Source organism: Eupeodes corollae, chromosome 3 (assembly GCF_945859685.1).
Source record: "Eupeodes corollae chromosome 3, idEupCoro1.1, whole genome shotgun sequence".
Lineage (NCBI taxonomy): Eukaryota > Metazoa > Arthropoda > Insecta > Diptera > Syrphidae > Eupeodes > Eupeodes corollae.
In genome coordinates this window covers 132,280,611-132,300,535 of record NC_079149.1, presented here as the reverse complement: position 1 = coordinate 132,300,535, position 19,925 = coordinate 132,280,611, and the positions used below count along the sequence as shown (strand labels likewise).

Below are 19,925 nucleotides of genomic sequence, written 5' to 3'. Positions count from 1 at the left end.
AGAGTCGAAATAAAAGATTTTTAGAAAGATGTCTGTGCGTGCGTGTGTACGTACGTTGTACGTCCGTACGTCCGTACGTTCGCGACGTTTTTTTCGTCGTCCATAGCTCAAGAACCAGAAGAGATATCGACTTCAAATAAATTTTGTTATACAGATAAAAAGGCAGAAAGATGCAGAAAGGGCTCTCAAGAAAATTGCGTGGGTGGTTTTTTTACCATAGCAGTTTGAAAAAAAGGTGAACATTTTGGTTAACCCTAAATATCTTACGAACAAAATACGCTAGAGACTTGAATTAAATTTTATATAATAGATTGTAACGTGATACCAAACAGGTATATTTTTAAAAAAAAATCAATATAACGGTTTTTTTTAAAAATCAATAAAACTGAAAAAAAAAATTTGTCACCTTCAAAATTTTACGACTGAAATATGATTTTATCTCTAAAACAATTTTGTGCAACGAAGAATAATGTTTTTGACATCTGATAAAATTTTGAGAAAAATCTAATTGACAGTTTTTTTTATAAAAAAATAAAAATCTAAAAAAAACATTACTCAAAGTTCGTAAAAATTGAATATCGATTCAAATATCTTTTCAAAAACATTTAATTTAGGCTTCAAACTTATTTTATCTTATAAGAAATATTGTTTTCAACATTCTGAAAAATTTTGAGAAAAATCGAATTGACAGTTTTTTTTACAAAAAATAAAAACCTAAAAAAAAATTTATAAAAGTTGGTAAAAATTGCTTTTCGACTCGAATATCTTTCAAAACTTTGAGATATTGGCTTTAATTTACTTTTATCTTTCAAAAAATATTGTTGTCAACATACAATCAAAGTTTGAGAAAAATCGAATTGACAGTTTTTTTTACAAAAAATAAAAACCTAAAAAAAAAATTATAAAAGTTGGTAAAAATTGATTTTCGACTCAAATATCTTTTCAAAACTTAGAGATATTGGCTTTTATTTACTTTTATCTTTCAAAAAATATTGTTGTCAACATTCAGTTAAAGTTTGAAAAAAATCGAATTGACAGTTTTTTTACAAAAAAATAAAAACCTAAAAAAAAATGTATAAAAGTTGGTAAAAATTGATTTTCGACTCAAATATCTTTTCAAAACTTAGAGATATTGGCTTTTATTTACTTTTATCTTTCAAAAAATCTTGTTTTCAACATTCAGTTAAAGTTTGAAAAAAATCGAATTGACAGTTTTTTTTACAAAAAATAAAAACCTAAAAAAAATGTATAAAAGTTGGTAAAAATTGATTTTCGACTCAAATATCTTTTCAAAACTCTGAGATATTGGCTTTAAATTACTTTTATCTTTTAAAAAATCGTGTTGTCAACATTCAGTAAAATTATGAAAAAAATCGAATTGACAGTTTTTGTACAAAAAAATAAAAACCGAAAAAAATTAACAAAAGTTGGTAAAAATTGATTTTCGGCTCGAATATCTTTTCAAAAATTTTAAATATTGGCTTCAAAGTAATTTTATCTCATAATAAATATTGTTTTCAACATTTGGTAAAATTTTTAAAAAATTCGATTTGACAGTTTTTTTTACAAAAAATAAAACTCTAAAAAAACAATACTAAAACTTTTTAAAAATTTACTTTCAGCTCAAATAGCTTTTCAAAAATTAAAAATATTGGCTTCAAACTTATTTTATTTCACAGAAAATATTGTTTTTAATATTCAGTAATTTTTATAAAAAAATCCAACAGTCCGTTTTTTCATAAAAAAATAAAATCTACAAAAAATAGTACGCAAATTTGGTTAAAATAAATTTGGAACATATAGACAAACTTTTAAGCAAGACAAATCGACAGACGGGATGGGAAGTTATCAGTGTGGGTAGCATCCCAGCCTCTTTTTTTTTTATTTTAGCAGTTCTAAATTTTGTGATTTGGGTTGAAATCGACGATTTTTTTGTTTACCACGACACAAGGAAAACTGATGAAGCAACACATTCATCTTCTCGAAAATCCTAAGTGGTGGCGCTAACTTCATACCGCATCCCCATAGAAAAGCTTGCTGAATCATATGTCATGTGTCACCCAAAAAAACGTGTAATTTATTGTAAAATACCAAACATTCCCTCGTCGATCAATTAAGAAACCTTCGAAAGACTCTTATTTTTTCTTTAATATATGTATGTCTCGAGTTATGTGTAACATTTAGACAAAAAAAAGCTATTTTAAATCTTTCCTCGCTGTTTGTCATTTATTTCCAGTTTGTGGGATGTGTAAGTTTGAAAAAAAAGTAAGAAACATACGATGACATCATCAAATTATTCCCTACATTTAATTTGACATTGGCACCAAATTTGTTTTTTTGTGACAACAAAACGTCCTCTTCTCCAGGCCACGCAATAATCCCCAAAATAGAATGTGATGAGACTACGTTTCTTCACTTTTTCATGACCATACACATAATCTGGGGATAAAATATCAGAATTCTTATAATAGGTTGCTTCTTTACGCTTCATGATATCAAAACAGTGGTTGTTTGAAGTAGCAGAAGCAACATACCTTACTTAGTATGACTCATCTTTTTGATGGTAGAAATGCTGGGGTAATGCTTCACAGGGCTTTGCCAAGTTCATCATCACTTCGAAATTGGTGATGCATGATTGTCTTGAAGATTTCGGAGTGATATCATTGAAATTCAGTGAGTTGAGTGATGACTTGATGATGATGTTAGAGTATCAGTATCTTTAAATTGCTTATGTTGCAGAAAATTGCAACTTGGTTTTGATACCTGTTCAACATGAAACCCAAAGAAAATGTTTAAGTTTAAATGTGTGCTTAAAAAATCTCTAAGTCAACTTAAACCGTGAACTTAATCTAAAAAAGACAAAGAAAACTTGTCTTTCCAATTATATTCAATGGAAAATAAATAATCTTAATTTATTCTTTCCAAAACAAAAGAACAGTTTAAATGATCCCACAGAAAGAATCTTCAAGAAGTCTTCGGCACAAAAAGAAAATCCAAACAAAAGCATAAAACTACTTATCAAACATAATTCATCAAATAAAATCTACATTAAGTCGGTACAATGACCAAAAACATAACGAAGACGACGAAGACGACGCCAGGCCGCAGTCATATAGATCTTCTATAGCCCCTTGTGGTTTTTCGCATTATAACATCTTTCTATTGTTGCTTAAAGGTTCTGCCGCTTTCAATGTTTAACTTGAGTCAAACTGAGTTCTTTTCATGTGTCTTAATATATTTCTACCTTGTTGATGATGGTCTCTGCCATTTTTTTTTTTTTTCAAAACCTATAAGAAAATTACTGACCACAAGTTCCACATTGAACATTGGACTCATAAAGAGGCAACAAAGTACCTTGCGTCTATCTATTGTTCGTGATTTTGTGGATACACTTAGAGACTTAACACAATGGAGATTTTACTTAGTGCGTCTTCTTCTATTTTATAAAAGTGCTGGCAAACGTTGAAACGCGACCAAATTAAATGCAAAAAATTTAAATAAAAATCACCGAAGACGCGCACTGCAAATAAATTAAATAAGTTGACAGTTTTTGAACTGAGTGATCATTTGCATGAGCGCCTCTGAAATGAAGTCAGAATAATATTCTTCACGTAAGAAAAAATAGGGTAAATCAGCAAATAATGGGCTTTTAAAATAGTTTTCTTGATAAATGTCAATGGTTTCTTAATTTTTTCTAAATTGTAGGGTTTTCCAATAAGAGATTTCATTTTTTAATGAATAAGAATAATATTTTTAAAAAGAAATCAAAATATGTTATATTTTGAAGAGAAAAACCAAATAGGCAAAATGCTATAGTTTTGAGTACTTTGCAAAAATTATATCCATTTTTGTACTGAAATAAATAAAATTTTTAATTTTATTGAGTATAGCTGAAGGGTGTATTGATTCGTTTATATAAATGGCATAGTTTGTGTTACTAAATATCAAAAGATATCATCTTCAAAAGTAACAGCTGCCTAAACAGCTACCTATTCAAAATAAAACCCATTTTTGGAAAACGCTTCAAATTAGCTTTTGAAACAGTATCAGTATTTATTTTTGCATAGAAAGTGTTGACAACCCTAAAAAGCAATTTGACAGTTGACATTGACAGTCAACGAAAATGGAGCATTTAATGAGAGAATAAAATGTTTTCATTATCAAAATCAAATGAAAGTTTGGCGATCACATGTCTTCAATTTTATTTGGTTATGATGACTTCAGTTCTTACATAATTATTATGTGTTTAAAAAGTCTTTTGATTGCCTTAAACTTTAATTTTTTCCAGCCATTTCAGAGATTTTAGGCTTTAAGTCATTTAAGTGTCTTTGAAGTCATTTAAATGCCACTTTTAAACTTAGTCAAATTAAAAAAAAATCGTGTGGCTGTAGTCTTTTGAAATCATATGTGGATATCGTTAAGTAATATTCAATTCTTTAAGTCAAAGGAATTGACTCAAGTCAGTAAAAAAATTAAAATTTAAGAATGATATTTAAAGGACTTTTAGTAGTACCCGTGGCATGATGGTTAGTGCGTTGGGATGTCATGCAAGGGGTCTTGGGTTCAATCCCTGCCATCTAACTTTTTTCACGGGTACTGCCTCTTGCGAGGAATTAACAAATCCTCCAAGAGCAATTCTTGTCTCAAAAGTGATTTCTCAAATTAGCCGTTCCTATTACTCGCACTCAGGAATGGTTGAGAGTTATAACTCACTAGGCTCTAGTTATCAACGGATTGTTGCGCTACCCAATTTATTTATTTATTTATTAAAATGACTTAAAAATAATTTAAAAAGTCAAAAACGTTGCAGAATAATTAATTTTAAGTCAGTTGAATTCTTATCTAATCTTTAAACGATCTTAAAGTCGTTTTAAGGTCAATGTTTGATTTAAGTCGATTCTAAAGTCCAATAAATAAACTGATCATCAATAATCAATATTAAATTCCTTTCTGCAGATTGCAGTGAAATCGGCTAAAATTTAGTAATGACTTTTAAATGCCTCTTCAGACTTCAAAAGTCAAATAGACTTTAATCGAATTGAATTAATCAGTTCACTTCAAGTCTCACTTTAAATAAGACTTTGACTTCTATTTTAAAATGTAAAATCAACTTTAAGTCAAAAATATTGGTTAATAAACCTTAACTGACAGCTGTCAAATAAAATTTGTTACTTAAAATAAAATCACTCTAAATTGAAATCAAAAACATAGCTCAGTTTTTTGAAAATCTGTAACCACCTTTGTTTATTTGAATGGTTTACAGAGAAGTATGGCGAACTTTGTTGATAAAATGCCAAATGTATGAATGTTTACCCTATGAATAATTGAAAATGGTAATGTTTATGCATTTCTGGTGTTTTAATAATATTAAAGATTTAGACTAAGCAAACTATAGACCAATAGAATATGTTTTGTAGGGCGGTCAAAGAGTTGCGAAATTGCAAAGTTCTTCAAACCAAAGTGACATTTTCCTTGTTGTTTTATTTGAATGAAAGAGCTCTTTGAGACAGAATAAAATAGATAGGTTTTGCGTGGATTTGCATGATTAGAATACTGATTTATGATAAATGATTTAGGTATTCTTGTTTTTTACTTTTGGATAACAGAGCTGAATTATAAATTTGAATTAAATATACGAAGCTAAAAATATAAAAAGAATAAATTGGATTATAAACGAGGACGAAATATATGACATGATGGTTTTTTTAGCACAGAATATTTAAAATAACTTTTAAAAAAGTTTTGTTTTACAAATAATTGTTTTTACTTCTTGCAAAATATTCAAAAACACAGGTTGTGTAGACAATTTAAAGACTTTTCATTTGAAAATAATTGTTTTGAGCAAAACACTCACATATTTTTTATTTTTTTATTTTAAAAATAGGGAAAAGATCTCAGTAAAGCAGAATTAAATTATGAATGCCTCAAATCATGCATAAATATTTATTTCCTTTTTCTTTATTAACCTATTTTTGTTTGTATAATTTCAGTTTTGACCCACAGGACAACCTAATAGGTCCATACCTCAAATTACGTCCTAAATAATTTTCGATCTAAAATCGACCTCAGATGATTTATGATTTACTTCTATGCAGTAGACCATGGAACAATCCAAACAAATTTTTGAAAGCTTGAGGTTAACAAATACACTGAAACAAATTTCTTTAAAATACACTCCCAATTCCTTTTAATCCATGGGAGAAAAGATAATAATGACAGCACTAAACGTTTACCAAAAAAGGTAATACAACCGATTTGAATGATGGTTTTTATTGTTTGTCTAAGTCAGCAGTCGAAGAACGGCTAAAAAAACACTACGACGTAAAAAAGACTCAAAATACTCAAAAGAGCCGCCATTTAAGCCTTTTTGAACAAAACAATAAGATACAAATAACTGAAAAATGACATATCGATTTCATTTCCCACGTGCTATTACCATTGCAATTGCAGAATGCACTTATTGCTCCCAAACATCTGCACTGCACATAGAAAAATAAACCCGATTAAGCTGCAACACGCTTCGAAGAACACAGCCAGCTCGGATTGTGCTAAGATTTTAATCCTCTCGTTAAAAAATAAAATAAAATTGCTAAGCTTTTATATATTTGGTAAAAATGCATATACAGATGTAAGTAAAGTTGATTTCTCCCATTTTCATTTTTATTTTTGTTCTTATTTAAATTTCAGTTTTCCAGAACCACAATTCTCAGGGAATGCTAAAAGACCAGTTGAACTGGTGCAGGTGTGCGAAATTTCAATCCAGACGCAGCAGATACAATATACATTTATACCTGTACTGGTTTTGGCTAAAGGCACCACCATTTCAGCAGCCATGGCTTTTTGATTTAATTTTTATTTATTTTGTTTTTATTGCATTTCCGGATAGTCTGCATACATGGTTATTTTTAGTGTGACCAGAGGTGATTAGCTTTTTTTTTTTTTAAAAAAAAGAAAAAGGAGAAAATTCAATTTGAAACTTTAAAGATTTTTTAGGGAGATTGAAAGCATTCTACAATTTTACTACTGATGGTAGTAACTTAATTAATCTAGACATCAACAAAATAATAAATATTTCAATTCAAAATGATGGTATTTGGACTTTGAGTAAAAACAAAAAAAATTCAATAATACATCAACAGCCAAACAGCTCACAGCTAAAAAGGATGTACCCAAGTTTTAGGTTCAATTTTTATTTTATTACTCAACAACCCGTAAATATTTAATTTAATTATTTTTGTCTTTAATGCACGAAACCGTTAAAACATTTTTTCAAAAAAAAAAGTTTTGAAATGTCCTCACTAAAAATTTGTTATAGTTATGCAAATCCAGATGCACTTTGCCATCGGTTGGGGTATATTTGTGTGTTTTTATGATGAAATATAGCTGCAGCCACAAATCTGCTGACTTATGTGCATCTGTGTACTTACAGCTATGGCCAATATAATGGAAACAAGGCTTAATATTTGGTATTTATGTCTTTAGCTATAATATAAGGCAACGAGATCTTGGAAAAATACAGGAACATCAAATCGATAACCACCATCTCGTTTTGCGATTTCAAAACCGTATATGACAACATCTATAGGGAAGAGCTGTACAGAGCAATGTTTAGTTTTAGCATCCCTGTCAAACTTATCGGTTTGTGCAGATTGAGGATATGGAATGCACGCTGCTCTATCACGGTCGGAAAATATCTCGACGATGCATTTAGGGTCTAAAAAGGTTTTAGACAAGGCGATGGACTGTTATGCCACTTCTTCAACATCGTTCTAGAAAGAATTGTACAAAACTCAAATGTCAACACAAGAGGCACAATCTTCCAAAGGTCCATTCAATTACTCGGATACGCAGATAATATTGACATAATTGGAAGATCAAAGCGTAAAGGCAGTGGAGCGATTTTGAGCCTTACGGAAGCGAAGAAGAAGGATTTAGTGGTCAATGAGGGCAAGATCAAGTATAATGCTAGACATTGAACAACGACGTCTTGAACAAAACGTCACCATGGACAGCTATAACTTCGAGGTAATTAAGGACTTTGTCTACCTAGGCACCACTATAAACTCAGACAACGACACCAGAGCTGAAATCAAACGAAGAATAACTCTTGCAAATCACTGCTTCTTTGGACTTAGAAGCAATTGAGAAGTAAAGTCCTCTCTCAAGCATCTAAAATCACTATCTATAAGACACTCATCATCCCGGTTCTCATTTGTGGCGCTGAGGCCTGAACACTGTCAAGGAAAGATGAGAACGTCTTAGGATGCTTCAAGAGAAAAATTCTTTTTAGGAATATTGGTCCCGTTTGCATAGATGGAGAATGGAGGAGAAGATATGACGACAAACTGTACGGAATGTACAGCGACACTGACCTGGTTAATAGGAATAAAGTCCAACGGCTTAGATGGCTGGGTCATATAAAGCGAATGGACACTTCAACCGGAAAGGTCTTTGAATCCAATTTCGATTGATGGCGCAGTAGAGAAAAACCTTAACCAACTTGGCGTGTGAACCTGGAGACAGCTAGCTAGGGACCGAAATTTCGATATTGACATTTTTCATTCTGCACTCATGGAATAATGAAATTGAGAACATTTAAGAATACGAATTAAAATCATAAAATTTTGTCCTCTGAAATCAGTGCTTCGTTAACAAAATACTAAACTTGATGTTTTATTCTTTTGAAAACAACATATTTTCGTAAGCAACATTCCAAGAGCCTAAAAATTTTACCAAATGTTTTTTTTTAAGTGTTCCTATTATTTTGGCCATAGTTGTATATGTGGACCAAATATAGTTTATTCTTGTTTTGTTCGAATTGAACACGAACAAAAAAAAATAAAACAATTCAACATCCATTTTCGAGATATATAGGAGTAGGAAAATTCACTATATGTGATGCTACGAGTATGCTACAGCTCAATCTTTTTTCGAAATGGGATTGAACTAGATTTCAGGGATTTCTCGTATTACTTTTATGCTATACCAGTATTGAAAGATTTTGAGTATACTTTTTGAATTGTGGGTATGGTAAAATGGATGAAAACTTGATGTTGTTGGCATTGGAATTATATGTACCAAGATTAAGTCACATATCACATGATGCCAATGCCAATGGTTTGACTTGGATACAAAATTTGTATTCCTACTGTTTGAAAACACCAACAACAAGATGGTATTAAGGATTTTCTTATGTATGTATATAAAATAAAGTAACTTACGTGATAAAGTTGCTGGTGTTGTTTTCGTTCGTGTTGAGCCATTCGTAGTTTGTTGAGCTTTCGGCGGTGGCCCTAAATCAGTTGGTGATATGCTCAAATTTCGTACATCACGTTTCTTAGCCGCTCCTGGAATAAAAATAAAAACAAAAATATAGGCATAAGTATTTAAATATATTTTTGATTTTGGAAAACGGGAAAGAAACAATTTTTGAATAACAATAAGGAAGTGAAAAATATTGGAAATGTCAACTTTGAGTGCATAAACACAAAATCATGAGTTGATAATTAAAATCCTTAAGACTTTACTCTATTTGTTTGTATCTTTTGATAGAGCTCTTTTTATGAACTAGTTTTGATACAATAAATAAGACGAAAATTCTCTGAGTTAAGAAAATTCTCCTGAGTTAAGATAAAAGCATTTAAAGTTGAACAATAAAAAAACATGAACAAATTTGGAATAATTTTAATACCAAAATTCAAAAACCCAGCAATTAAAGACTTTTTCAAGGCATAACATTTTGGAAAATTGTTTTTTGTAGTTCTAGGGCACTATTCTAAAAATAATCGATTTTTTTTAATTTTAAGGTAGCTTAAGACATTCAAAAATTGATTCATTCTTCTACATCCAAAAGTATGTAGTCTCAATAATTCTAACTAACAGCTCTTTATTCATCAGAGGATTTCTTTATCAGTTGAGAAGGTTTTCGAACACGTTCAAATTAGAAATTTTAAGAGAATTTTGTTAGGGCTTTGAACATGTAGACTGACAAAATTTTAAAATTCCTAATATACAAAACACTAAATTCTCGAAATCACATAATTTCTTAAACTAAATATCCCGAAAGCCCAAAGTTCCAAAAACCCCAAATCTTTTTGTAGATAGAAACTGCCTTAATATGGTCATATTTTAGAATGGGGTTATAGTTATATTTTTAAAATGTGAATGTGTTTGTTTAGGTAAAAGATAATGTCAATTTATTTGTTGTGTTGAAATTCCATTCCGTGTTTTATTTATTTTTTAATACTCGATCTTTTTAAAAAAAAAATGTAATGCCATGGTTTTTGATGTTTTCAAAAAATGTATTTATATCTTCAACCGTAATTCTAATAAATAATGAGATTTTTACTCTAAATCAATTGAATTTTGTATTTTTTTCAGTATTTCTTTGGCTTCCGATTTTTGGGATTCTCACCACAAAGCTTCAAAAATTATTTGCACATTAAATTTGAAGAAAAAAAAAAATATTTGGACTCATAATCTATTTATATAAAAATGAATTGCTGTTCGATAGTCTCACTAAAACTCAAGAACGGCTGAACGGATTTATCTCATCTTAGTCTTGAAATGTTTTTGGAGGTCTAGGGAAGGTTTAAAAGGCGAGAACAAATCGAATAATCTCCGGGAAACCCCTAAAACAGCCTTTTTCTATTTCCCACACAAACGTTTACTAGAGTCAGTTTGAACTTATTACTATTAAATAAAGTCCATATTAAATAATAACCACTCACTGTTGTCTAAGCAATTTAGGTGTGTTCCTAACGTCAAAGACTCAATTCGCAATTTATTACCGCTGCATAAAGTTCAAATTAAATCATATCTATGAAAATAGTTTCACGTGCGCTTTGAAAGATCTAATGTTTCCTTGATGCTTCCGAAGGAACCGAAAAATCGTTCTTAATTTCATTGTTTTTGACGAGGATCAGATCGCGAAATGATGTTTCTCTAGCGTTGGCTTCATCTGGAACAGCTGTGACTCTGCTAGAAGGCGAATGAACTGCGCATTCTGTCTAAATGCATGCCTTAAATCATGGAATTTGTGGCAGTACGTAAAGACACTCTAAGATGCGAGCATTTTCGCAACATGTTGAAACTGCAAATGTATTTGCGAAGAAGTTGTTAGATATTGGAAATAATAAAGTTGCAATGGACACTTTGACCGATTCATCCACATCACCCACAAATTTCTGGCACATCACAGATTCAAAAGAGGAGCTTATTCAGCGTGTTTTCTCAAATATAGCGCAAAAGTTCAATAACCATAATTGGTTAAGTGACAGAGCAATATTGGAAGCGAAAAATAAAGATGCCGAATTTTCTTCTAGGACAGTTGGTTTCTTTCAAATCAGTCGACACCATTATGAACCAGAATGACGTGGTTAACTATCCCACGGAGTTTTTAAATTCACTTGAATTGCTTGGATTACCACCTCATAATTTAAAAGTAGGATCAGTTGTCATCATGCTGCGAAATATTAATCATTGAGGCAGCAATCATAAAAGGAAAATACAATGGAGAGGATGTCTTGATCCCGCGAATACCGATGATTCCAACGGATCTACCATTCGATCTTAAACGCTTACAATTTCCAGTACGTCTGGCCTTTACGATGACAATAAATAAATCGCAAGGACAGTCCTTAGAAGTTTGCGGAATCAACTTGGAGTTTCCCTGTTTCGCACATGGACAGTTATAAGTCGCGGAAAACTGTCTTTTTGTTTATTTACGCACCACAAAACAAAACAAAAACATAATTTATGAGAAAGCTTTAAATTGATTAACAAACTCTATCATAACAGTGTGTGCCCGTTAATAAAAATTTAAACCTGATAACCAGTATTTCAGGAAACCTCTGTTTTTGTAAGTAAGCAACAAAACTTCAAGCTTCATTAAAAAAATACTTTTTTATGCAATACGTTTTGTTTGTTTTGAAATTAATTTATCCAAAATTTGAAGTCTTATATTTATCGATTGAGGTAGTACGAAGTCTATTGGGTCAGCTAAAAATTTAATAAAAATTGTGTATTTTAAAGGTTTTAAAAACCGGTCACAGCCTAACGTCAAACAATTATAGTCACAATTTTGAGCAGAATTCAATTTCTTATTATTTAAAATGTTATTTTGGATGTTTAGAATAAAATGTTACTCATTTAAAATTTTATTTGATTTTCAGCTAACAGAAGCTCTTAAACTGAAAGCCTTCATTTCGAAATCTAAAAAAAGATAAGAAATTAAATTCTGCTAAACTTAATATTCCAAATTTTATTTTCATTCCAAAAAAAAATCTGAATTTCCGCTGCAGCACAGATTATTAGATGAAGATTTGAAATATTTTGAATGCAATTTGCATTTTCTGGGAATCATTTTTCAAAATTGAGAAAGTGTGTCAAAATCATAAAATATGTTCCCATTTTGAAAAAATATGCAATAAGAAAGTTGTGGCCTTGGCACATTGTCAAAATACTAAAATTGTGTATTTTAGAGAACCTGAAGAAAAATAATAATAAGCGTTTTTGCATAAGCTTAACATTATATTATTTTAAAGAGCAACTTTTCAAAAAAATTATATTAATTCACAACTTTTGATACTTACATTATCTTAACAATTTAAAAAAAAATTAGCCACCCACCGCGAAGCTCTCATTTTTTCAACGTTGGTTGTTGTCAGGTTGATATTGCATTTATATAAATTTAAAAATATAAATCCAAAATCGTGTGCTTTTTCCCGATGATTAAAATTTGTTTTGTTATTTTAAAGAAAAAAAAAACGAAAAAAAATAACGATTTCGAGAGGTCTTCTCCGATCTTTTTCCCATTCAAAAGTGCAACAAGCAACACTCTGGTGCACCAAAGTACTTATAGTAAAAGCCAAAGTAGGTAAGTACGTGGTGCGGGCGGCCGGCGGCCGTCGTCGTAGAAGTTGAATCTGGCTCCCTGTTTCTCTAGGAAAAACACGTTTAAAAGCAAAAATTGAAATTTATATTTATTTTCCAACGAAGCCATCATCATGGTGCTGCCGTATCGCCGCCAACGCCACCGAGACCAACATCGCCACAAGTCTTAAAATCATCATGCCTCTGATATACGTACGAACACACGTTTTGTTTCAATATATTTTTAACTACCATCACATAGCGGAAGTAATTTTCCTTGATTCGTGATTAATATGGAAAACCATTTTGTGCTTTTTTATGGGTTTTTTCTCACCCTCACTCACACACACAGACTTAATTGTGGCCAAATTGTATAAAATCCATTAAAAGACGTAATTTACTATGAAATTTATTGAAGTGTACAACTTCGTTGAATGAAAACAAAAAAAAAAGACTGGAAATAAAATCAATTATCCTTATTTTGTGTTTTTGTTGTTTTGTTTCATTCAAGGACACACATCAATAATTTTGATGTTTTATGTCACTTACACTATATTTTCTATGCGTATATAAATCTTTATATGTATTTAGCTTTCACTTTTAGGAAGATGAAAATGGAATATTATTGGCAGTTAGATTATTAGAAATGTATAAATGAATTGGCAGGATATTAATATCCTTTTTGTATAAATTTATCTTGTCAATTTGTCTCTTTATACATATTTCGATAGCCAAACATAGATTAAATTTATTTGAATTTCTATACAACCTAAGGACATACTTGTACTTGTATATGTATGTATGATGATGATGCCAAAATCGATGTTCCTTGAAGTGATTGAATGTGACATTAAGCATTTTCCACTTGATATATGATTGAAAATCAAAATGTATGTATGTAAAATGTACATGTTCACGTACAGGACATGACTATGAATTAATAAATAGATTTATAATACACAAATTGTATAATGGGAATACTCTCTTCTTTGACTACAAAATGTATGACATTGAATTTTAAATGTTAAAAATGTCATTTTTGATTGATTATTGTAAAATCAAAAGGTTAAATTAATGTGCTATGTCCTTAAACTACAACTGCTTTGGTTGTTTAAACAATTTCTTGTCTCTTAAACCCACATTGGTGTCCTTGAAAATCTTTAAAATAATATGTTTTCATAATCTACGGGAAGTCACTTTTAAAACTTTGAAAAGTATATGATTATACAATTAAGTCAAAGAAATATTGAAGACGGAAGAACAATTAAGTAATTTTTGCTATTTTTGCGAAAATTCATAAAAACTTTATTCGATATAAAATAATATTAAGTGATATTTAATTAAATCATTTCCAAATCATTATTGTTGTTCGTTTTTAAGGTATTCAAAACCTATTTATAGTAATTTTAAGTAATTTTTTTATTTTTTTTTTTAAAACATGGTCAGTTAAATTCAAAACAAAAATTATATTTTTTAACAAATTAATTGTATACAATATTAAAAACCACATATTCAATATTCGATTTCCTCTCAGGATAATGGACTTTGTACATTTTTTTAGTATAATTTCTTGAAATTATGTCTTTCCAAAAAATTAACCTTTTGTCAAAAATCATTCTTTTTAGTATGAAAGTATTCTTAAGCTAATAAAATGGCCTAATCTTTAAATTTTTTAGATCAAAAATTATTGTTTTGTAAGGTTTTACCTGTTACTCGAGATTTTAATCAAATATGACATCAAATTGGCAGAGGATTCAAAAAAGTAGGACAGGCTTTACGCCCTTTTATGTTTGTCCTCAAATGTTAGATATGAATGTTTCAAAAATTTTTTTTGGTCCGATTTTTTTTCGAATCAAAAATGTTGACATTTCTCGACGTTTTAATATCCTAAGATTTTTAATCAAAGATTTTTAGAAAGATGTCTGGATAAGAGAGTGTTCACGTACGTTTGTACGTCAGTATGTCCAGGATACCATTTTTCGTCGTCCAAAACTCAAGAACCAAGAAAGATATCGACTTCAAAAGTTGAGTGAGTGTTTTGTTATACTTTAGAATTTAAAAAAAGGAACATTTTGGTTGATCCAACATACAAAATTATTTCTCCTTAAAAATAATTTTATGCAATGAAGAATTACGTTTCTGACATTCAACATTCGCGTAGTACGGCAAAAGAACGAATGTTTGTGCTTGACTGTAAGACTGAAGTTGGGCTTGAGGGTATACTCATGAGCATTCCTAGAAGCGCGAGTATTAAGATTGAGCTGTTTAAGGGGATGAATGCAACTAGCTATTTGTCTTGAGCATAAGCATTTGAAATAACGGTAAAAAAGCGAGAGACAAGAAACTTTACGGCGATGTTCACGCGACGTTAATGATCCTATGATGGTGTTATCACCGATTAATTTAAATGCTCTGCGTTCAATACTGTCCAAGAGGCTTAAGTAGGTTGCAGTTGTATAAGCTCAGATATGGGAGTTATACCCAAGCTTTGGACGTATATAAGTTTTGTAGATAACAGGCAGATCAGAGGGGGAGAAAAAATTCTAGCATTGCTTTAGAAAACCCAAACATCTTGCGTCATTTTTGTCGACATCGCGTTTGTGATCATTCCACAAAAGGTGGTTGGTGATACACATACCGAGAATATCGAGATATTCAGTTTTATCGATGCAAGCTTCATCCATGGATAATGGCAAGGGGGTTATATCTCGCTTTAACGATACAAGACAGCGTTGCGCTTTCGAAGCATTAAATTCCACGCGGTGTTTTATTCCCCATTGTACAATGACGTTTAGGTCGGAATTCAATGAGCTTGTCATATTTTGTCGTTGCTGTTCCACATCCGAAGAAGAGGGATGTGAGTCTGAAAACGAATATGAAAACCTAGGAGTACTATCGTCAGTGAAACAATGTATTGGGTTAGAAGTTGCAGACATGAGATCATTAATAAAAATGCGAAAGAGTGTTGGAGGTGGAACAGAGCCCTGTGGCACACCAGCATTTATTATGTGGTTTTCAGACTTGAACCAATTCAATACTACTTGTATTGAAAGATCCAAAAGGTATTTACTAATATAATGAAGCAAGGATTCATGAAAACCGAAAGCACGCATTTTCGATAAGAGAGCTTGATGCCAAACCCTATCAAATGCTTTTGAAATATCAAGTGCAATAACCTTACTTTCTCCAAAACGATGTAAGGATTAGCTCCATTGTTTGGTGAGATAAACTATGAGATCACCAGTGGACTTATTGCTGCGAAAGCCGTATTGTCGGTCATTAAGAAGCTTTCGATCTTAGAGATATTTCTTGAGCTGATAATTAATCAGCGTTTCCATGACTTTGGAAAGAAGAGACGTAATCGGTCGATAATTAGAGGGAACGTTAGGAACCGGAGTAGTAGGACAGATAATTTGAAAAATCATACCTTTACCTAAAGGGGACATTCTCATGACGATTCAATCTTATCGTATGTAATATTGATTCGTTAATGGCTTGGTCTTTGGTCCTTGAACGACAATTTTTCCTATTGACGAAGTTTCAAATAAGCTGTATTACTAATTACCGTAAAATGACGAAGTGCTCTATGTACATTTTTCACAATTTTGAATAATTGTTTTCGTGTTAAGCAATTAATGATGAATTGAGAGCTTTTCATCCAAACTAAAGCAAGTCGATATTTTTAGCATTAACGAGTTGATCAAAACTTAAAAAATTGCAGTCTTTACTTATTTTACGAATTAAACATTAAACATTTTTAAAATACTGTGAAGACATTCCAATTCTTTAGTACATTTTAAAACTTGGTAGGATAATTGATTTTCGAATAGCTTATTTTTTTATCTTCCAATTCTAAGGGGACATTTATGATGCCTTATAGAATATCACTTTTTAAATTCTAAACAGTCAAACCACGAAAACCAACCATCAAAACTTCTCATGCTGTCAAAAAACACCACTTATTTGAAAAAACATGAAGTTGTATTCTTATTTTACTTGTTCCATTGATAAAACTTAAATAATTCAGTATAATATTTACATAAAATATTACCAATTCAATAAGAAGTTCTTTTAAATATGGAGATTTTTTTTAAGCATCACATCAAGAATGTGGATTGCCTTACCCAACTCTGTTTTTCTCTTTTAATGGAATTTTTGTATTCAAAAGTTTTAGAAAAATAAATATATCCCCACAAAACTTATGACCAAAAGAACAAGTTTCGAAATTCATACATTTCCAGAAAATGTCTAAAAGCAGTTTACGTCATTTACCTTTTTAGCAAAGCAATAATTTTCTATTAAAAGTGATAAAAGAAATAATTACGGATTTGTCAATTACCTGTGACATCCATCAGCCGTAAAAAATAGACATTTAAAGTGTCATAGCCCTACTAAAGAGAATCAACCTTCATCATCAAGCTTCTCTCCTATACACATAACACCGTTAAATTTGCCCTTTAATTTCAAACCCACGTTAAAAAAATAGGGAGGATATTAATTTTCTTTCCTTTAATTAAAAATTCAGTCTAAGAGAAAAAAATATGATTTCATTAAAGAAATAAAAAATATACCTATATTTATTTTGCTTTTAAACTTTTAATTTAAGCTTTGTTGACTTATTCTTTCCTATATATATCATCAGAAAGGTTACAGTTAAAACCCAGTCAGAGGTCTATTTTTGCCGTTTACTCTGTTGGTGTTGGTTTTTTTTTTTAATTCTTGAATATATAAAACAACTTCTTGACAAAAAAGGACACACTCCATTAAGTAGGTCATTTATTTTTCTTCCAACCAAAAACCTACTTAACGTAACCCCAGATGACAGATGGGACTCTCTTGGAAGAAGTACTTTTTCCAAATCAATGTCAACTGGGCTAACAATAGAAACGAAAGAAACAAATGAATTGTTGGAATTTCATTTGTCACAAAAATATACAATGTTCTGTTTTCAGCTCTTCTGCACGCGCAATTACGACGCATCCAGGACTGGGCTTGGGCTGTATGTGAATATGAATGTTATGTTCATACGCATAGTATTATTATTATTAAATCCTTTCTTATGAGAATTGAGGCACAAAACCTGCAACTTTTGTGTGTGTGTGTGGTGGGCATCAACATCAGATAACGTAGTGCGGGCTCGGCATGAAGAAACTTAAGCTCGAACACATTGTTAAACACAGATAAGACTCTATATACTCGTATATACCCCCTCCCTCACTGTGTTCTGAATTTCAAAATTGTGGGAGTTGAGTGTCTGTTAACTGAAATCTAATTTGTATGCAAAACCAGGAATATGCTAAATTTATGCTGCAAGGCAAAATCAGATAGATAAAAACAGAAAAACACAGAGCGAGGATGAATATATATTTTTAGATGCAAATTGCAACTACTGTATCCTCCTCAGCTTAAATAACAACCCAGTTAAGCAAACTATTCACCAGATATGGAAGCTTTTTTTTGAGATTTTATTAGATTTATATGAACAATAAAGCGAGGAAAAGGCAGGGGCTTTAAGGTGGTAAAACCTACGCTAATAGGAATGGTAAAAAAAGTTGTTCGTTTAACTTTGTTTGTTTTCGTTCAAACAAAGCTGTGGCTCAAAGGGATTTAACGTCTAAAAATACATATGCTTTTTTTTTCTGGGAAAAATGTTATGAAATTGCAACATGTTGGATAACATTTTTAGTTGAAATAAGTTGGAATCAGATTCAATGTTTCATAACAAAAATAGGATTCTCGAAAATAACGATATATCAAGCTTACAAAATCATAACTAAAAATGTTTTGATCTGAATAAAAATGGCTTCCACATGTTTTCAAATATTTGCATAAATAAATAATACAAATATTTAAAAAAAATCAACCATACATAATGAAGAGTCACATTAGAACGGGTGCTTTTTAAAGAGAATAGATCCTTAAGTTATCAGTGAGTGTCGTGGGGTGCGCATCTCATTGTAAAGTCTAAAACATCGTGTAACAATTGCCTGTCTAATTTTCACGCTTTTCGTGCTTAAGTTCTTAGGCAGGACATGTGATTATTATAAATCAATTAGTGTACCATTCTGTTGCAACAACTTCAGAGGTATCAAGCGTTCGTCGATGATTGCGGCTTGATCCAATTTACCCAACAATAACAAAAACAACCTACAACATGTTAAGCAAAAGGCTTTAATTATAAGTGCATTGAATGAAAGTTATCCCAAAACACTAAAAATAAAGCTTCACCCCCACCAGCGTCGTGGGACAGTGAGTGCCACAAGGTTCGGTTTTGAGACCAATACTTTTTTTGGTATATAGGATTTCCTTAGAAGAGGTTCCATGATGGCTTTTGTAGATGATGTGAGCTTTCTTTATGGTACAGATAGGCGTCTTATTGTTATATATGATATAATTTGGAATCTGAGCTGGTTAAGGATCTGGTTTGCGGACCACACACTGACAATAAGTTCTAGAACTAAGGTCATGTTTTTGAGTCTTGTCATGCGAAAAATGTGTTGATTCTGATCTCTTTTTCCAAGCCACTGAGTGTCAAAAATTTTAAAATTTTAACTATACCTAGAGTCTAATTGTTACTTCTACATCTTTTACTGAATTTTAGACCGCAGAGAAAAACTTAGAAAATTTTTTCGGTGAATTCGGTGATATAGTTGACAAGTCAATAAACAAAACTTCCATTTTTGTGGTGATGAAAATCCTCAAGTATTAAGACATCCTTTCATCCACAAATACTGAGTGTTTGGTTTGGAGTTCCAGGTTGGGGGAATTATTGGTACGAATTTCATTACAAAAGATACTGGCCAGAACTTTACAGTCAATGATGACAGTGTCCGCTAAAAGTGACCCGATTACTGACTTTTTCGTTCTTCCATGAGCTGTGGTTTCAATAAGATGACGTCGATGGAACATGTCGCATAGCAATTAATTTCTTAAAGGAAAAGTTTGGCCACTGTATAGTGTCACGTTACAGACTCATGATTTGTCCTCCAAGTTCGTGTTATTTAAAGCGGGTTGACCTTTTTTTGGGGATATTTGAAATCGTTGGTCTTCGT

The 19,925-nt window shown here is 31.1% G+C and overlaps 1 protein-coding gene across 4 annotated transcripts in view; it reads right to left on the bottom strand.

Annotated features, from left to right (window-relative positions):
• LOC129949753 (mucin-2) overlaps window positions 1–19,925 on the bottom strand; it is a 354,544-nt gene that overhangs the window by 102,491 nt on the left and 232,128 nt on the right. For all 4 annotated transcript variants that reach the window (XM_056061389.1, XM_056061391.1, XM_056061390.1 and 1 more), the window contains one exon: window positions 9,222–9,347. In XM_056061389.1, the coding sequence (XP_055917364.1) occupies window positions 9,222–9,347 (126 nt within the window). The remainder of the gene's footprint in view (window positions 1–9,221; window positions 9,348–19,925) is intronic.